This window comes from Perna viridis, chromosome 12, assembly GCF_037379345.1.
Source record: "Perna viridis isolate PV_CMFRI_1.1 ecotype Kerala chromosome 12, ASM3737934v1, whole genome shotgun sequence".
In the NCBI taxonomy this organism is placed as follows: Eukaryota; Metazoa; Mollusca; class Bivalvia; order Mytilida; family Mytilidae; genus Perna; species Perna viridis.
In genome coordinates this window covers 12,870,837-12,890,549 of record NC_142456.1, presented here as the reverse complement: position 1 = coordinate 12,890,549, position 19,713 = coordinate 12,870,837, and the positions used below count along the sequence as shown (strand labels likewise).

General features: G+C 32.6%; 1 protein-coding gene across 2 annotated transcripts in view; it reads right to left on the bottom strand.

Annotated features, from left to right (window-relative positions):
- Positions 1-17,885, bottom strand: part of LOC148601246 (uncharacterized) — a 40,159-nt gene extending 22,274 nt beyond the window's left edge. The window contains exons 1-4 of one of the 2 annotated variants that reach the window (XM_088556691.1): positions 17,284-17,885; positions 15,275-15,461; positions 14,355-14,540; positions 1,164-1,286 (exon numbers count right to left, since the gene is read on the bottom strand). In XM_088556691.1, the coding sequence (XP_088412817.1) occupies positions 1,164-1,286; positions 14,355-14,540; positions 15,275-15,461; positions 17,284-17,768 (981 nt within the window). In that variant the 5' untranslated portion in view covers positions 17,769-17,885. The remainder of the gene's footprint in view (positions 1-1,163; positions 1,287-14,354; positions 14,541-15,274; positions 15,462-17,283) is intronic. The other variant, XM_088556692.1, reaches the window with a different exon arrangement.
- Positions 17,886-19,713: the final 1,828 nt, after the last annotated feature.

Below are 19,713 nucleotides of genomic sequence, written 5' to 3'. Positions count from 1 at the left end.
GTTGCTTTGAATGAAACCGTCATTCAGTGAGTAAATAGGGACATAAACATCATGACTGTTTTACATGCTTATTACATTTCTAGTTTCAAGAAAGGGTTCGGGAACTTTTCTTAATTGAAATCCTACTTATTAAACATCAGTATCCGCTCAGTTTCATTACTATTGACAAAATTATTTAATATTATATCTTGTCTACACATTCAAAGCTTTCCCTAATTCGGAAATATCAATAAACGGTGTTCAAAATACCACAAAATAGACAATAAACTACATGTACTCTTATTAATAATACAAGCTGTAAGCACACATTTAATTTCTTCCATAAAGTATGGGTTCAACAAACTACTAGTCTCAATAAAAAGCAGATATTATGGATGACTTAGGACTAGTCTACGAAATATACATGCATATTTGATAATAACATTGTTAATGTAGCTTGTTTTATTCTTTCCCTTGAACTGCATTGGTTATGATGTTCCTTTATATTGAGAACCTAAAGCATGCAATTACCTGTTCGCTACAGCTGTCACAGAAAATAAAGAAAATATAATTTGCATTAATTTTATACCTGTTATGTGTGAAACTTTTAACTTAAAATAGCCAAATAATCAAAACAGAATGGGGAACGCTTGCATGGATAATGCAAAAATAAATATGATAAAGTTTCAGTGTAACTTCCTCCAGATACTGGCACAATAAGTTTATTTTCCTGCAAGGTGTTGATCTACATTATTTCCATGTTTGTAGACGTATCTAAAATAAGCTTTGTCTACAATAGGGAAACTACTGCCTCTAACTCGTTTAATCTAATTTTCATGTATTTTGTAAAATTTGTGCATTCAAAATCATTGCTTATATCAAATACAAGTGTGTGTCCAACCATGATGATAAAAATGTAAGCTTTTAATCTACACCAGCCCTGTGTTTCTTCAAATTGCTTTTAAGCCACTACGGTGTAGGCAAAATTAAAAAAAATACTCAGCAGCAACTACACTATATTGTTCTAACACATAAACATTAAATCAGATTACAGTTTTACATCATTTTTAGTGGTATAATAAGGCTAAAATATATTCGGAAGTGACGTAGTTGTGACGTGATGAATGATGGTGAAAACTATGACCGATTAGTGACAATGAAACTGGTGAACAAAGCTTACGTACCTCGCCTCTAATAAGAGCAGCACAGTTAGGCTGGTGGCACTTTTCAGCTAGCTCAGCCGCTGTTAGGCCGTCATTGTCAGTGATATCGACACTACAACTGTTGTCCAAAAGTGCTTTAATTACCTAAGATACAGAAAATAATTGTACTAACAAATAAGTCGATGAACCGTCTCAGTATATCGCTAAATGCTATTTTCTTTGCTCGTTTCGGTTATAGGAAATAAAACCATAACTAGATTAATAAACAAATTCTTGAAAAAAAATGAAACCTAGAAAAATCGTACCATACAATAGAAGCGAGTCTCCTTTTTGGTGTGACAAAAAGGCTTAAGGTTCGTTAAATTTATGAGTCAAGTTAACACAACCAAATATTTCTTGGTCACTTTGACAGTGACAACGCGATGAAGTTAAACAAATGCTTCAAATATACATTACATGAACATTTAGACGCCGAATGCGTATACATATGCAATTCATGATTTGAACTGCAAACATAAATATACATTAAAAACTTTCTTTCTTAGGTAAGGGACATAACTCTTACAAATCATTGTAACGTTTGTATTCACCATTTTATATCAATCTCATGTAAGCATCAAAGTAACTCAGACTTTTTTCATTCTATTTCAAAGGACAGATTGAAAGGCTATGATGAAATTGAATACCATACAAACATATCGGTGATTTTAAGAGTTATTTCCTTTACCTAGGTGTACCTCCTAATCCGAATATGACCACTGATCAAAAATGAAACTAAACACAATCGCTTTCACAAAATTACGGATTCGAAGAGGAGTGCCTGAAAACTAGAAAAAAATTCGGAATAATTTGTCCAATTTCCTTGTGTAAAGTACAAAAGCTTCTAAACAAGAACTAGAGGCTCTAGAGAGCATGAATCGCCGAACTGGAGAATTCGAAATCATGCGGTCATATATTTTGATCATTCAAACAAAATGTTCATAGTATTATCTATACTTATATCAATTCTGCCACTCCCTGACCCGTACAAAAAGTAGAATATTTATAAAGGGCCTTGAGTTCATTGACCCTATCAAGTTTCAAAAGGTTTCAGAGTTATCTTTGAAATTGGCCAATCAGAGGCTAAAATATCGCTGGCAGCCAGCTTGTTAAATTAAAAGAAACCAAAATTTTATCACATGATGAATTTGTTCCTTTTTGTTTCTACCAAGTTTGGTCATAATTGGCTCAGTAGAAGCAAAGATAAAGGCCATAATGTGCTTCCTCATAGGGTTTTGTAATGCCAACTTTGATTGGCCGCAGCCACCTGAGCCACACAAAAAGTGGATAGTTTGTAAAAGGCATTCAGGTCATTAACCCCATCAAGTTTCCACAGATTGATACCTGTTTCAGAGGAGTTAATCTTGGAAAAAAGGCCAATCAGAAGCTTAAACAACCTCTGGCGGCCATCATATTTAATTTAGCAGAACCAAATGTGGATTTCTAAATAGGCTCTTGTATAATCAACTGGTCACGGTGTTTTCATGTAGTTGAGCAAAATGTTAATAGGACGACGGACGGAAAGTGATGGCATAGGCTAACGGTAACCTTTGGTCCAGGTGAGCTAAAATTAGATTATATTCGTCAATTGAACGCATCTTTCACAAATGTTTCTGATCCTGATACCCTGTTTAAAATGTCATGTAATATACATGTACCATCGACCTTTATGTACAGTTATCAAATTAAACGATACATCTACCTTGCTGAAGTGGACATGACCTTCTTTGAGTACCAATCAAGCAAGCTTCGTGAATATATTAAACGCTAATAAAAAGGTTTGATTATAGGTATTTCTTATCCCAATTAGCTTTTCGGTTTTTATCAGTAAATAACAGATCGAGGGCGACAATCCACGTGTTGACAGGTAAAAAATGGGAGTTGTTCCTTAAACTGATATCAATTTATACTCATAAAGTGTCATTAACGATGATAAGATAGAGATAACAGCTGTACAATGACAAATACTAAGAGGTAATTGTTTCAAAGGCCACACCCTCTTTGATAAAGGTGAAAAATGTGTAGTAAAAGGTATTGCAATTTCAAAATTTGACAGTTTAATGGGCATACAGATAACTTCGGTTAATAATTGATAACTGTCGGCAACGATTACTCAATATTTCCACACACCAGCTTCGGGTGTCACGTCAGCAACGCCTAATGTTAAAGCGGCATGCTGGACTCCCACTTAGATGTGGGATGACTATGAAATTTTAATATTGTCGTACGCGTCTTCCCACAGAATGACATGTCTTTTAATGTATTTAAAAGTTGAATGCAACAGATTCTTTAATTACTAGTCTCACACTGGCGAAGTAAATTATCCAAAACAAAAACATCTACAAACTTCTTGAAACAAGTAAACGTTCAAAGCCTTAAAACAGATAAACGGGAACCAACATACCCACAAGTTTAATGTGAACAAGTGCTGTTTATTTTTTTTTTCTAAGTTTTAAAGGTATCTGTAACAATAAAATTAATTTGTAGGAGTACACAACTGCTATACGGACATCTTGAAAGCCATATTTCAACTGAAGTCATGTGCTATTCAAAACGTACATTACGTACGGATTTCAATGTTCCACCAAGACAGTTCTCGTGCTCGTGAATTGTTCTTAATTCTAACGTTTTGTGCTTTAAATACCAGGCTATTAGGGTAATTATTCAATCTATACGAGTCTACAAAAGTCATGTGAAGTTGACTGAGTATACTTATCACAGACCTCTTTTTTATACCGGAAAATGAAGACAACCACGAATGGTGTGGTTTCTCTCTCCACGTCCAATATGTACAAGGTTTCAAACCTAGTGAAGGCTTAGAATACGTTAACCTTGAAACACAGCATAACGTAATTTAAATTTATTATTTTATCTTTCATACAATGTAAAAAAGATGAACTTTTAGACGTAGGAGTATTTAAAATCAAAGGAATTTTATTTTAAATCTGACACTAAAAATGTTTAAATTCAAAGAATTTCTAATTTTTGGAAATAATCTCGGGTTTTTTCTTTTTTGTTGTTCCTTATTGTTATCAATCACTTTGTAACCAAAGAAAAACCTGCTTCCAGGAAAAATAATTGACAATAACGTTTCAGTTTATTCGCTTTATTGCAAACAAATGCATTGCACGTAAAAAACGTAAGCCTAGTGTTAGCTACGATAATAATTATAGCAGAACACTGAGATAAGCATTCACAGCAAGGTATAAAGAAGCCGCTGTAAGCAATACCGCAGGTAAAAAAGAGGGGAAATCGTCGGTCAAAACAACTGTGGCCTTTTCACAAAAAATCGTAAGAGTAAAATTAGTCGTAAGTTATGACGTCACAATACTTTTATTTATTATGACGTCATAACTTACGACTAATTTTACACTTACGATTTTTTTGTGAAAAGGACCACAGGAATACAAAAGGACAGTATACAAGGAACAAATACTACAAAACAGAAGTCAACAAGTACACCCAGAAATACAAACAACAAATCCTCACATAAACCCGGGGTGAACCAAAGGCTCCAGAAGAGTGAACATGATTCTACATGTATCATTGATTTATCCAAATAAGACAGATATAAACGATAAACACCTAACATGGAGATGCACACTTCCTGGTCAAGAAAGATAAAATAACCATTTAATCTTTGTGGAGTGTTCAAAGTGTATTTTCTTAATAAACCTTGTCATTTTTATAGATATTTGACGAAGTATCCCATTCATTTTATTGCACTGCATTTGACCTATAGACGTAGGTCTTTAATTTTTAGCCCAGCAAGAAATATACGCTCATGCGTCCTCCGTCATGGATCATCATTAGGTTTATTTTGAATATTATTTATAAAGTTATTATCTTACATTAACAGCTCATTTCAACATTTAAAATAAAAATTTAATTTGATTTGTAACAAGCTTTCTGATTAGTTGGTTCTCTTTGGGCAAACAATGTTTTTTTTTATTTTGTATATCCTTGCTGGGTCCAATGAAGTCATTAACGTCCCACTCCACCCAAAGCGAAATGAAGTTTTGATTACGAATCAGTTCTTTATATTTGGTCTGTCACACATCAGAAATTAAATTAAACGAGTGGCTTTCAGTGTAAACCTGTTCAAAAATAAGAAATATTCCTTACATAACGACATAAAAAATGAACATCATAAAATGATTTAAAAAAAACCATAAAGCCCCTTACATCTTAATATGGTTTCATTGGTAAGCCAATTATATCGTGGAATTCATAGAATAAAATGCGAAGTGCTTTGAGCAAACAAACGGTGTTTTGTCAAATCTACTGAAAATACATCTCTTTTGATACACTGTGTAAGGTTTATTTATAAACTTCGCATGAGGCATCATATGTCTTAAGTTAAAATTAGTATAACAAATCATTCTTTAGTTTCGAAATTCAAATTAAAGTACAAATAACAGCATTGTTAGTATTCTTTTTAAATACGACTTGAAGAATCCAGACCTTTCAGCGAATGTTCCAGACTTTTGAATGGCATGAAAATTAAATAATCACTGAAGCAGTTAGGTGTACATATATCAACACTCATATTGGTTTATTTAGCTTTATTCATATTCAAATACTTGAATCTATTTCAAGAACTATTTGTCCCCGATCTCTGTCTCCAAACTATGAAGGAATTAAGTTTACTAACAATAAGAGAGCAGAGGTTTTTACACTATTCAATATCTTTGCATCGAACTTAAAGGCAATATATTATCAAGAACGAGCTATTGAAAAAGTAATCAAGGGAACCAAGATTATAGCGGTAATCAAAAGAATGCAATACAGGAACAAATACCAGACATGGCACACAGACATGTACAACAAAGAACATAAAGTAACCAAAAATCATACATACAAAGTAAAAAAAGCAAATGACCAACTCGGACTCCACTAAAAACTAGGAGCATGGACCAGGTGTATCGGTAGGGTAAGCGTCTGCTGATTTTCTAGAAACACCTGCCGAGTTGCTGATTGATTGATTGTTGGGGTTTAACGCCCGAGCAGCAATATTTAACATGAAAACCTTTTCTAAAGGATGATAAAATGAACATGAAATGATAATGATGATATGAAAAAAGGGATCATGGGACACAAGGATAATAGGGTCGACAAATTTTGATTGCCACAAGATAAAAGGGAGGGATGGATAGGTTCGGACAATTTACTCTCCTGTGGCAGAGCGCAAAGGTTCCTACTCCTATCGAATACCCCAGCAGGGTTCTTTAACGTGCGAGGAACGTGCCTCATAAAAAGTCAAGACAAGTATACTTTTCCTGTGTTTAGTGTTGAACAATTTCATTCATAGTTTAGCATGTTTTGGGTTATTCAGTAGTATAGTAAGTTATTTCAAGAATCCTCACACTTTCCCTCTAATCATGCAATTAAATCAGGTTTCATACATATTCAGCATCAATTAAATAATTCCCTTGTAATAGCTGTAGGTATTTATACAAATTATAAAATAGATACGCATTAATGAATTTTAACTTTAATGCTTTCAAACTTCACAAGTTTTCATTGAACATTCTTAATGCGCCAATAACACTTGTGGGTGGATAAAAGCATGAAATTAAGAAAAGAATACATTCTCTATATCAAATAAAAAAGTATCTGACAGTATATTTACAATACATTTGTAAATTGAAAGGTCCTTACACGACTACATTGGAACTTTCTGCAGGACAAGCACAAATAGACAGGTTTAAGCTAAGTAGTTTGTGTGATATTGCATGAATTACCCGAATAACTAAGTTTACAATTTCTATGATTGGGTATTTTAATACTACATGTACATGTATGAACAAACCGGCACTAACGTCTTAATACATAACTAAGTCAGTTATAAGAAAAATATTTTCATTCAATAAACTATGTGTTTGCATCAGGGTTTTCCAAAAGATAAAACTATTAAAATCATACCAGAATATGCCAACGGTCTCAAGTATGTTGATAGTCTGATACAAATTTTTAATGCTATTTCATTTACAAAAAAACATGCTTAATATCCTTATAACAAAACAAAAATGCCCTAATAGAATATGGAAAAACCTTCAACGCGCCAAAGATTAGAAAAACTAATTAGGAACACTATTAATTATGCATAAGCCAAAAACATACAAAATAAGTCATAGTTTTCGTGAGGCTAAAAAGTTAATTAGCATCAACAGCCTTCGAGGCATCAATCTTTTCCTTATCTAATCTAATAGAAAAAATAATGAAGTAAAAAATAAGTGTCACTACCTTTAAATAGCTTTATATCCCAAGATAAAACAACCATGAGAAGCACAACTGACTATGTGACTTATCACTGTCTTGAATGGGATAATATGCAAAGCAGACGACATCTGGTGTGACGTCACACAGGTACAATGTATATCAATGATCAATGGAGGCTAGCTTCAGTCCCTTCAAATAACGTTGAAGACCAATCGATAAGATAACAGATTTTGTTAATCTCTGATCAACTGTTACAAGCATTGTTTACTGACAAAAGTGTGAATTGCCCATCAACATACTTCGTGAAGTTGAAATAGTCAGTCTACTTTTAAAGGATAAAGATTGTCAAATACTGCTTGAACTTCAATTGGTTTTTAAACCATGAAAAATCAAAGCATGTATGTTTATGTCTTAAAGTATTAAGTAAGAAGAAAGTAGCCTTTAAATAAAATTTTTAACTCATAAACTTTATACTGCTTTTTTCTGTCATGCTTCAAGGTGCACAGGTTGATATGACCATCAGGTCAAACCTTGAACTGTTGAGGTAAGTAAGGATACACCATTTAAACTTCATACAGCTTTGATTTTTAATTGTGACTAGACATTTGACACAGGAGTCCTAAATCGTTTCAAGCCAAAACCTCCAATATCAATACCAAACTTTCTTTAGGGGTATGGTACTTTGTAGAAAACAGAAAATACCCTTTTACCAGCTCTTCTGTGGCCCCTGATTCTTAATTAGACCAAGTCCCAATCCCAAAACTAATCCCAGTTGCCTTTTTAGGTATGGCACCTTGTAGTATAATTGAAAAGAGATCCATTCCCTTTAACTCAAGTTATTGTCTTGACATCTGGAAAACACTTGTTTCTGGCCCCTTTTTGTACCCAAATTCCTAATGGGTTCAACTTAGTCCCAAATTCATCAAAGCCTTCCTTCGGTGGTATGGCATCTTTTAGTGTGATTTCCACGATATTCAGTGATATTCAAGCAATTGTCCAGACAAAATGACAATGCATGCTTCTTGCCCCTTTTCGGTCCCTAATTCCCAAACGGTTTGTCACAACACAATTCAAAGAGATTCATTCGCTTTTGTCAAGTACATAATGAAAATGCATGTTTCTGGTTCTACAATGTATTTTGGCCCAAAACTTCTATACAGTCAAATATCCTGAAATCAATCTAAGCCTCCAATATTTGTGGTATTGAACCTTGTGATACAAATTCATATCATTCAAATGATTGCCTAGACAAGACCATGCAGCTACCCAATAAAAACACCATTACACAATTTTTTTTTCTGGTTGTATAAAACTGCATCTAAATTTGGATTATATAATCAGTAAGTCCACTAATTTATAACTGAATCACCCACTGATAGATGATAAAATATTCCTTCAGAAGATAGAAAATGTAAAATATGTAACTGTCAAGATATTGGTGATGAATGTCATTATTTATTAAAATGAAACTCACTTGAAAATGAGAGAAAATTATTTCTGAAAACTAAATTGCTTCCAGTTTTTAGTGGAGTACAAGTTGCAACTTGTTACTTTGTATGTATGATTTTAGTTACTTTATGTTCTTCGTTGTGTATGTCTGTTTTCCAAGTCTGGTCGTTGTCCCTGGATTACATTCTTTTGATTAGCGCTATAACCTTGGTTCCCTTGATTCTCTTTAAATTTCAACCGAACTTTAACAATGAACAATCGTACTTCATCAGACTTAACAAAACTTTGCAAATTCATCCATACTATTAATAAAAAGATAAAACTTACTGGGTAGTTACTTTTGTGCATGAATATATAACCAATGTGTTTCTTTCTGAATTTTAAGTAGCTGTCTTTGTAAGAATCAAGCCAAATCTGAAAAATGTGATACACCCCAGAAAAGGCTACATATTTTTTATTTTTGTAATTTAATTGTCTTATGGGTCTATATTATGAAAAGTGTAATTATTCATTCCAATCTGTCTGCTCTTAGGAGATAATCATCACTGAATATCCAATTGATTCCATTGTATTTGAGTGTCATTTACAGAGTTGTCTCCCTTAATTTTGAAATCTACAGTGCATTCTTTATAATTTTTATCTCCTATGAGCACAGGTTATACGAAAAACTGAATGTTAGTTTCTGTTTAATATGGCAATTCAAGCAAAATATCAAAAACAAAAATAAGCTTTTCACCCATGAATCACATTTTACATGATTCTTAGCTGGAGTGCTACTTAAACTGTATTATTACATACATGTATTATAAGTCTTTGTTCTTTCTTTTGGTATCAGAGAAAAAATATATAATTTATATCAATTATTTATTAATCATTCATATGCCACTTACACAAAGATAATTAAAGGTCAATAGTGGTCAAACTACTGAAAATTTCAACCATGAAAAAATTAAAAGGCTCCCAGAAGCCTGAATCCCTCACCTTGTTTATTCTTTGCCTTCAAGGGTAATAACTCTAACAAAGAATCGTCTGACAACTTTGACCAAATGAAGCCTCAATAGAAAGCCTTATCATAAGGATCATTTAATCCACTGAAAGTTTTTTATCAATAGTTTTTTTAAGATGGTGGCTAAAAATTGCATTTCAAGGCCAATGACTCTAACAAGTAGTTGTCTGTTGACTTTGACCCATGAAGCCTACATTTGTAAATAGATGGCTTTGTCATATCAATGAAACTGTTTTTCATTCTATTATAGTTTTCAAAGTATTGGCAAATAACTACAAAAAAACTATTTTTTTGCCTTTCAGGGGGAATTAGACATTGCCACTAATGGGATTCATATCCCCAACAGCCTGTCAAACCACATACATTTGGGGACCATGTGGACATACGATTCATATTGGACCCATGTGGACATACGATTCATTTGGGGACCCATGTGGACATACGATTCATATTGGACCCATGTGGACATACGATTCATATTGGACCCATGTGGACATACGATTCATATTGGACATAGTTTTTATGGTGGATAGACTACACACTTTTGACACACAACTTACTGTCATTTCCAAATTTCCTATTTTTTGTTGACAACATAATACATGTAATAGAATATGACTTATAGTTTTTGATATATACATGTATATTGAACCTGGTAAGTTGACTGCTATGGTCTAAACATAGCAGTAACCATATTTTAGCTTGATTTATATATATCAATTCTAAAAGTAAATATCCAAAGGATACTGGTGACCAAGTCTGGTAATAACGCACTCAGTGGTTTCAGAGAGGAAGAAATTTAAAGACAAGTTATCTATGAACATCAATGAGCACTAAGTGATTACAAAACCTCACATGGCTTTTTTAGGTTCCACTTTTAGATTTTTTTTGACAAGCAATATAAAGCAAGTCCTGAAAATTACACAATCTAAATCTAAGTATCTTGGGTTATTTCTGAACTGACCTTAAAATACTTACAGAATTCCACAAACAAATTTTTTGGGGAAAAAGTTCTGCTAGCAAAATTTGAATTTTTAACTTCAATTTAGAAAGTACTTCCTCTTAAATTTGAATAGCAATAGCTACATGTATGTGGTAGTTTTATTTGCTACTTAATAACCTACAGCCAATGATGGTAAAAGGTATATGTACCACTTGAGATTTTAATGAATGGCAGTTTGCCACTTAAAATAGTTTCAAAACATACAAGTACATTCAAAAGATGTTTAATCTTAAACAACTTTTCAAACATATGATAAAACTTTTAGTCAAACAAACAAACCTACAGAGAATCCATTCACATATTTAATCCAAAGAGTTGAAATTATAAACTGCAAAATGGCATGTAATTGTTCATGATGGACAAAAATGAAGTTTAACAGGAAAATATTTTGAAATACTTGAGCATTAGGATCACTTCTGTACAAATCCCTAGAGAAATTCTTGAGAAAATCAGATTTTATTAAAACACACAGGAAACTGGATACATCTACTAACAGTATTGCTGGATGGTGTATATGAATGTACACAGTTATTGCAGTTTCAGCATTTTGCAGGAATTTGGTTCAAAGGGGGAATTTTAAAACCAGTTTCGCTTGTTCCTTTATATGTTTTCAGGAATTAAGGAGGTATACATAGGGTAAAAGACATCACTCTTGAAATCAGTGATATGTTTGTATTATATTCAATTTCACCAAAGCCTATCAAGCTTTCATCTGAAACAGAATGAAATCAATCTAAGTTACTTTGATGCTTACAAGAGCTGCATAGAAGCATTCCAATGATTTGTAAGATAGGTCTTTTTTTTAAGAGGATCTCCCTAGAAAACAGGTCTGGAGAAAACACTAGTTTTCTATAAAACCTTAACTGTCTGTAGGACAATTTAACTACAAATGTACATGTAAATGTCTTTTTTCCATATTGAAAACTAAAACAAATGTTTTTATGAAAAAGCTAACACCTCTTATCACCACAAAATGGGTTCAAATTAGCAGTGGTCTGAAGTCTGAAGGGACCTTGATTTCCGATGCAGGACCTCTGAAATATTATAGTCCAGGACCTACCATATTTATGTTTACTCTTACTGAGCACCATTCATTTAGGATCCAAAAGAGTCCAGGACATTTCAACCATGAAAGTAAACTTTTTAACCCCTGATTTCAATAACTGGGAAGTTGAGTGTAGCAAAATATCAACTTGCTTTATTAAATTTCAATATCATAACAAACCTGCTGAACCTTGTTTTTACGATGTTGAATATAAACACCTCAAGTAAATATTTTGCAGTACTCAACTTTTATTCATTGTGAAACCTATAACTCTCAAACAGACCATATGCATTTATTATCATTTAATAAATAAAAAATCAAAATAAAAATTTATTCCATACAAATTCCTTCACTGAAGAATTTCATCATTTAGCCATATCTGGAAAATCTTAGTAATGAGTCTATTGGCAAATAATTTTGTTTTATTTTTTAATATTACAAGAGAAAAACCAAAGGGTTTTGTATTGATGAATAAATGTAAGAAGTATTTGAGATTTCCTGTTCTTAAAGATACACATACATGTAATCTGTATTCTACATCACTACTACTAAATAAAACTGGAAATATAACAAAACTAGAAATTTCTTTGCAGTTATAGTAAAAGTATGTTCCGAAGACATGTGGTTCATTAAATCACATATACAAGTACAAGTATGGTTACTTTAACTTGATTTCATTAAAACTGTGTCATACCTAGCAAAAATTGCTAAATTGACAATAGGCATACATAGTATTTTATGACAACATACATGTACAATGTAATTTATGTACCAGTAATTATTACACTTCAGTGCAAAATGTACAGGGCTTTGGGTTAACCAAGGTGTAATTATTTACAAATTAAGAATAATCTTTGTCAATCCAACCTCTTTAATGTGACAAAATTGTAACCTTCACAGTCAGATTTTCACACCTGGGTCAAACAATGGCATGGGGTCTTCATTATGAAGATCATTTCACTGTAAAAATTGATGTGAAAATAATTTTAAGGGTGATTTACTTAAGAATTACAATGATTTCAAAGAGTTGTGAAATCTTTTAAGATCTTTCAAGCTAGAATAATATAAGAATAAAAAATAGATGGATCAGTATGCTTGTTTTTTACATATATGTCAGCATATGAAATTTTGGTGGGAAAAAATGGATTTTCCATTAGTTTTGACTTAATTGGTTTTATCTATTAAAAACCCAGAAGAAATAACAAAAATTTCATTAAAACTTCTCAAATAGCATTTAAAGGCGTACTTAATGAAATTATGAAAAGAAAAGTGGGGTCACTGGGCAAAAAATAATGATCCTGTGATATAGACAAAACCAGAGGTTTCCGAAAATCTGACAAAATTGACTAAACACGAGTACTGAACATCCTTCACAAACGATTCCTGGATTTTGCCTGAACTGCTCATCTGTTATACATACTTCATAAAATGTAACTACATATATCTGTTACTTGCTTAACTTAAGATATACATGTATATGTACAATGCAGTGCACTTATCAATAAAGGGAATTTACCAAATTTGTTCAAGCCCTCATTTATTTCTACTTGTCTCAGGCACTACAGGGCTAATACAGTATAACTGCAGTCAAATCAAGCAAATTCTTGAAAATATATTAGTTTTAAGTTAAATTTGCTTGAAATTAAGGTTCCAAATTAATCTAGAGTGGTTTTACTGCCAAAAAACTTGATCAGACTAGCAAATAAATGGCTTCCATGAATCAATTGATACAGCTGTCATCCTTCAATATTATGAGTTACAAATATTAAAATATTACAATGTCATGACAGTCTGTAAATGTATAAATTACTAAGGATACACTCAGTCTAGCTAGTTTATTCCATTATTAAGTTACTCAACTCATTTCTTGTAAATAAATGATTTTTTATAAAAAAAAAATGGGAAGAGTTTATCTTTCCAATAAAATATAGCAGTGTATTGGCATGTACATGTAGGTGCTAACAAATTCAAAGGGTTCAAAATAAATCATTATTGAGTAATATATGGTAGCCAGAGAAACAGCACAATGCAAAAATGGAAAATCTTCCATGGCTCTATTGGTTGTGTTGAGGAGAGTAGTGATGTATAGGGAACAGCTCAACTTTTCATTCTTTGTGGCTATGGGACATGTGAATAACTTATTCTTTTTCGTAATCATTCAAGTTGTCAAAACTAAGAAATTGTTCAGGATATAGAAAAATCAGGTGACAGCAATACATGTACATCTATGTACAAATATTATGTACGTAAATTGATTATCATAATTTTCATAGGTTTAAACAAAGACTGAAATAGTTACAAGTAACAATATACATGTAAATGTACAATGTTTATGTACACATCCATTTAATATGTGATAAGAATAACTATGGTACACTTTGTGTCATCATGCCAAAAAATTCATGCCAATCACTGGACATACTTGTCCCTAACAGCACATACACTTACCTCATAATGCCCCAACTCTGCAGCATTGTGGAGAGGACTACCTCCAAGATTATCCAAGGACACCTTAGCTTTTCCTGTCTTTATCATCCAGGCTACTACAGCTGCTCGACCATTAGTTGCAGCAAAATGGAGACAGGAAGCTCCATCTAGGTCTCGATCATTAGGATTGCATCCTTGCTCAGTAACCTGTAAAGAAAGTACAGTAGTTAAAGCATCAGAGATGTACACCATAAACAGTATTTTCAGTAGAAAACATCTGGTATGGATTACGGAGGCTGACTCGTGGTAAGGAACATTACTCTTGAAATCACTGATATATTTGCATCATATTCAATTTCATTAAAGCCTGTCAAGCTTATATTTGAAATAAAATGAAATACTTCCAAGTTACTTTGATGCTTAGATGAGATTGATGTAAAATGCTTTACACAAACATTCCAATGATTTGTAAGAGTTATGTCCCTTACCATAGGTCTACATCCTTGAATAGACCCCAAATGAACTAAACTAACAGACCGGGGTGGTTTATAATTGACCAACCAAGATACAGTTCAAAATGAATGTCATTCAAATCTGACACATTTCTGTGAATCTTAGTGGATATAGTACATTGTACCTTACACATCATTTAAGAAGCAACCACAGCTCAATTTATAATCTTCATAGGAACTGAATACAACAAAGCATAAACATGTTCAACATGAAGGTAAATAAAGCTAAACTAGCTTTCCAACCCTAAGTTTCACAAAAAATCTCTAATTGCAATTTTCCTCAAACCTTCAATTTCAATTAATTTGATTAGTCGAATTTGATGAAAATCTCAATTCAAAATCCTTTATGAAACTAGATACAGATACAGAAATAAAACCTGACTCAGTTGAATATTGAGCTCAAGACAAGTATATAAAAAAACAACTTACCAAATACTTAACTATATCAAGATGGCCACCTTGACAGGCGGCATGAAGACAAGACATACCATCAAAAGTCTTAATACTTTTGACATTGGCATTTTTCTCCACCAGGCATTTGAGTATATCTAAATGTCCAAATTGACAGGCTAGGTAAGCTGCAGTGGCTCCATTTTTCATCTGAGTATTGACTGATCTATATAGGTATAAAAAATACACTACAGCACACATAATGTATTGCATGTACCCTGTACACTGTACATGTACATGCATTATAGTTACATGACCATGTATAATAATTCTTTGTACATTCATGTACGATATACTGTAGTTTTCTATACACATGCCCTTGTTTAACTGCATTATACATAATATTTCTCAATTGTAATACATGAAGCAGTGTACTAGCTACAACACTTTCTCTGGGTGTAGCACCCATCATCACTATGCCCTAGCCTTTGCCCTCAGAATGGGCACCTTATCCTTTTCTAGACCTGCCCTGCCCTTTTCTTGATGTGTGCTCTTAACTTGACCATGCCTTTGGTCTTTTCTGGTTGTTGCTGTCTTAAGTTTCAGTGATTGTTGACTTTAAATTGAACTGTTTCCACTTACATGACAGCAGCACCACCTATCAACTGTTTCATTCATACATTTAAGTAAATTGTATCAATCAATTCATGTGCAAATTTCTATCGATTCAAACCGAGTTGTTTTAATATTTGCCAATTGTCACAACTATCAAGAAAGATGTCCGAAAGAGAAAAAAAAATTCTCAGGAAAGCAAATGTTTGACATCTTTTTTTGGTAATCATTTTACAAAAATACATGCACATTCTCTATATCAAAATCATTTTGACTTCTTTTTTAAGTAAATATTCAAAAATTGCCTCCCCATTTTTAGAGCATTTGTTAGAATTGATCTCCTTGAGCCCCAAGCACCTTCACACAAGAGTAACAAGAGAAAGCTACTAGAAACAGAATTACACAATGTTGTAACCCAGTCTGATCAGGATAAGAAAAGAATCACCAGTAGCCATAAGATCAGTTGTGACAAAACATGGCAAACAATCAGACCGTAGTTGATTTTCACAGGCAATGTAATTACATGTATGTACAAAATTTAAACAGAAAACTGTATCCCAAGGTATAGAAGATACAGATCAGACTCATTAAAAGTGATCATAGAAATAGATTGAATCAGAGCATCTTGGAAAATATACTCCACATCAAGCTCTGTTTTTAGAGAAGTGACTGAGAAAACTACTGTAATTTTTAAAAGACAAAGCAAAGAAAATTAAGTGTTTTATAATGTACATGTATAATGAATGTATATGCAATAGTAGTTTACATGTATGTGTGTAGTACAATGTATATACACATGTGATGTGCATGTACATGTAGTTATTTACAGGACTTTTTAAGTTTTAATACTTTATAAATGTACATGTAACTTTATTCAAGTATTTCTAGCTTAACATTATAATCAATACTTGCTTTAAATTTTCATCTTTCTTATGTACTCTTACATGTTGTATGTATTAAAATGTACACTTTTATAGGTACATGTACATTGTATTATTGTAATAAATGGCTTTTTGTCAGTTATTACTTTATGTAAGCGCCCTTTTGAATAAGAAATTTCTTCGTAAAATGTCCCTTTTCTAACCATGCACCCTGTTTACCTGTACAGGTGTTGGGCAATGAAAAAAGGATTTAAAATACATGTATTAAATCAAACACTGAACATGTGTACATTTTGTTTATGTATATCTTTTCAATGATATTTTTCATATACATTCCAGGTACATGTAAATTTTTTTTTGTACGCTGTACAATATTCTTTTATTTCAATGGTGAATTCAATTCAAATTCACTTTTATTGCAATAAATACTCAAAGTCAATACAGACATACACATGTACAATATAGATCATAGACGTATACATGTAATTAAACAATAGTAAATGTACATTGTACTAGTGACTACATATACAATGATATACTTCAATTTTAGCTTACCGAGGAATTTCTGTTAAAATGAGTTTTGTGACTTTCAAATTACCACTAACAACAGCAAAATGTAAACACAATGCTCCATTCTCAGTCTTTGATAACAGTTCACAACTGGTATTGTCAATGATCCAATGAACAACAAGAACTTGTCCATAAAGGGCAGCTACATGGAGGGGTGTGGCACCTTCATTATCACCTTCATCAACATTTAATTCTGTTTTTGACCACAGCCATTTTATGACATCTAAACTACCGGTCGCAGCAGCATCGTGGAAAATAGTAGATCCGTACTTTGTTTTCTTTGACAAATCAAAATTTAGAGTTTCTGTTAAATATTTGGCAAGTTCTAAGTGCCCGCCCCTAGCCGCGTAATGTAAACAATTCGCCCCGTCGTCGTCAGTTGCGTCTTCTTCGACCTTTTGAGTCTTAAAGAAAGCAAGATCGCCCTTTTTTGCAGCAACGAATATCTGCTGCATTGTAAACAGTGTCATATATACCCTAATTGCTCTTCTTTTACATTTTAATTCGCTCCAATTACTCTGAAAGAAAAATTATCTGATCTGTCAAAAAATTAGGAAGTCACATATTCGTGTGTAAACTCTGGATTGGATGACGGAAAGCTGTAGGTAATTTTCCGGGAGAACAAACAAGAAACGTCCAATGAAGGAAATCATTGACTTGGCTGATGAACTGTAAAAGTATAGATGTTCTCAATAGTGTATACACTTTTATAGCAATGCATAAACAGGGATTATGTTAGTTAATGTCTATTAGAAGTTGGAGGTAGCGGAGCCCAGCCTTCGGGATACCCGACCGAAGAACTCAATTATGTCCAACTAGCGGCTGGGCTGTTCTGTTGACGCTCTAGCCTACCGTCCCAGACCCCACGTAGGTCCGAGAGCGTTTATCCACTCAAACCGTTTGGGAGTACGTCAACGTGTAGACTGCAGAAGATATAGTACTAAGGGTTTTTTAACGTCCTTGACAACCCTGTCAGGTCTCTCATGGACCGTCCAAATTGGTGGGCTTTAATACTTAGGTATATTTATTTTAATTGTATTTTTAACCAAAAAAAAGAAATAAATAATAAAGGTAGATAAATCAATAAATATTAAGTAGAAAATTGTAATGAAATCATGAAGGAAATATGATTTGTGAATTATTGAAATGTTGGTTATTAAATACAAAATTACTGCAAGATTTGCCGATTTTTTACCCTCTCCTGTGAAACAAGTTCATGTTCAAATTTAATGATTAACGTCTATCGGATTGCTGGATATTTCGCTATCAAAAGTGAGTTACAATACAACAATATAATTCTCATTGAGAAATTAAATTTTGGTGAACAGATTGACAAAAATTGCTTTTGTCTTTAAAATGGCGAGGTCTACAGTACTCTCTGACCAGTACATTGTGTACTACATAGTCAATGATTATTTTAGCATGATTATATAAACACATTTAATTTGATGATTTATATTTCATGTATTTGTATTAAAAACTCTATGTACCAATGGTGACTTATTTTTTTGTAATAAAATAGTTATGTTCATATACTTCTTTACTTGCAAAAGGAGAATAATTAATATCAATAAAAAAGATATGGTGAATCGTAACACATGCACCAGCGTATTCAAAATAGTACATACATGTATTTTCAGAGATCTCCAAGTGTAAACACACCTTTAAGTAACACTCCAGATAAGAATCATGAAAAATGTGATTCATGGTTGGAAAGCTTACATATTTTTATTTCTGATATTTCGTTTAAAGTATAGTAAATAGAAATTAATACGACTATTCTTATAACTCTTGTTTTTTTTGGGGGGGGGAGATAAAAATATATAGAATGCATTGTAGAATTCAAAATTAAGGGATAATTTAACTGTGTAATTGACACTAACATACAATAGAAACTTTTGGATTTTTAATGTGGATTATACGAGCAGACAGATTGGAGTGAATAATTATACATACAGACATAAAAAACAACTTTATAACAAAAATAAAAAAATGTGTGGCTTTTTTAGGGGGTATCACATATTGCATGCTTCTTACAAAGACTACTACTTAAGTAAGATCTGAAGGACCCCGACAACAATAGGAATATTATAATAATCCACAGTAATAGAACGATGTATGACAATTCTTCAGAATCAAACTAAAGTGTAATATAACGGTATATAGACACATTAATGACCAACATCTCCTGACTGAAAATCTAATTCCATATGAAAAGTTATACCGGAGGACGAATCATTCTGGCATTTTATTTTCAGCTGACATGTTTTCATCAGATACGTTCATTTTGACTATAAATTTATTTATTTTATTTTAATTTTTTTTGTTATAGAAATAAATCTCTAGAATACCAATTACACCTGTCGAAAGATAAGCATTAAACATGGCAAAGTAATATGTTCAACGGGAAATACT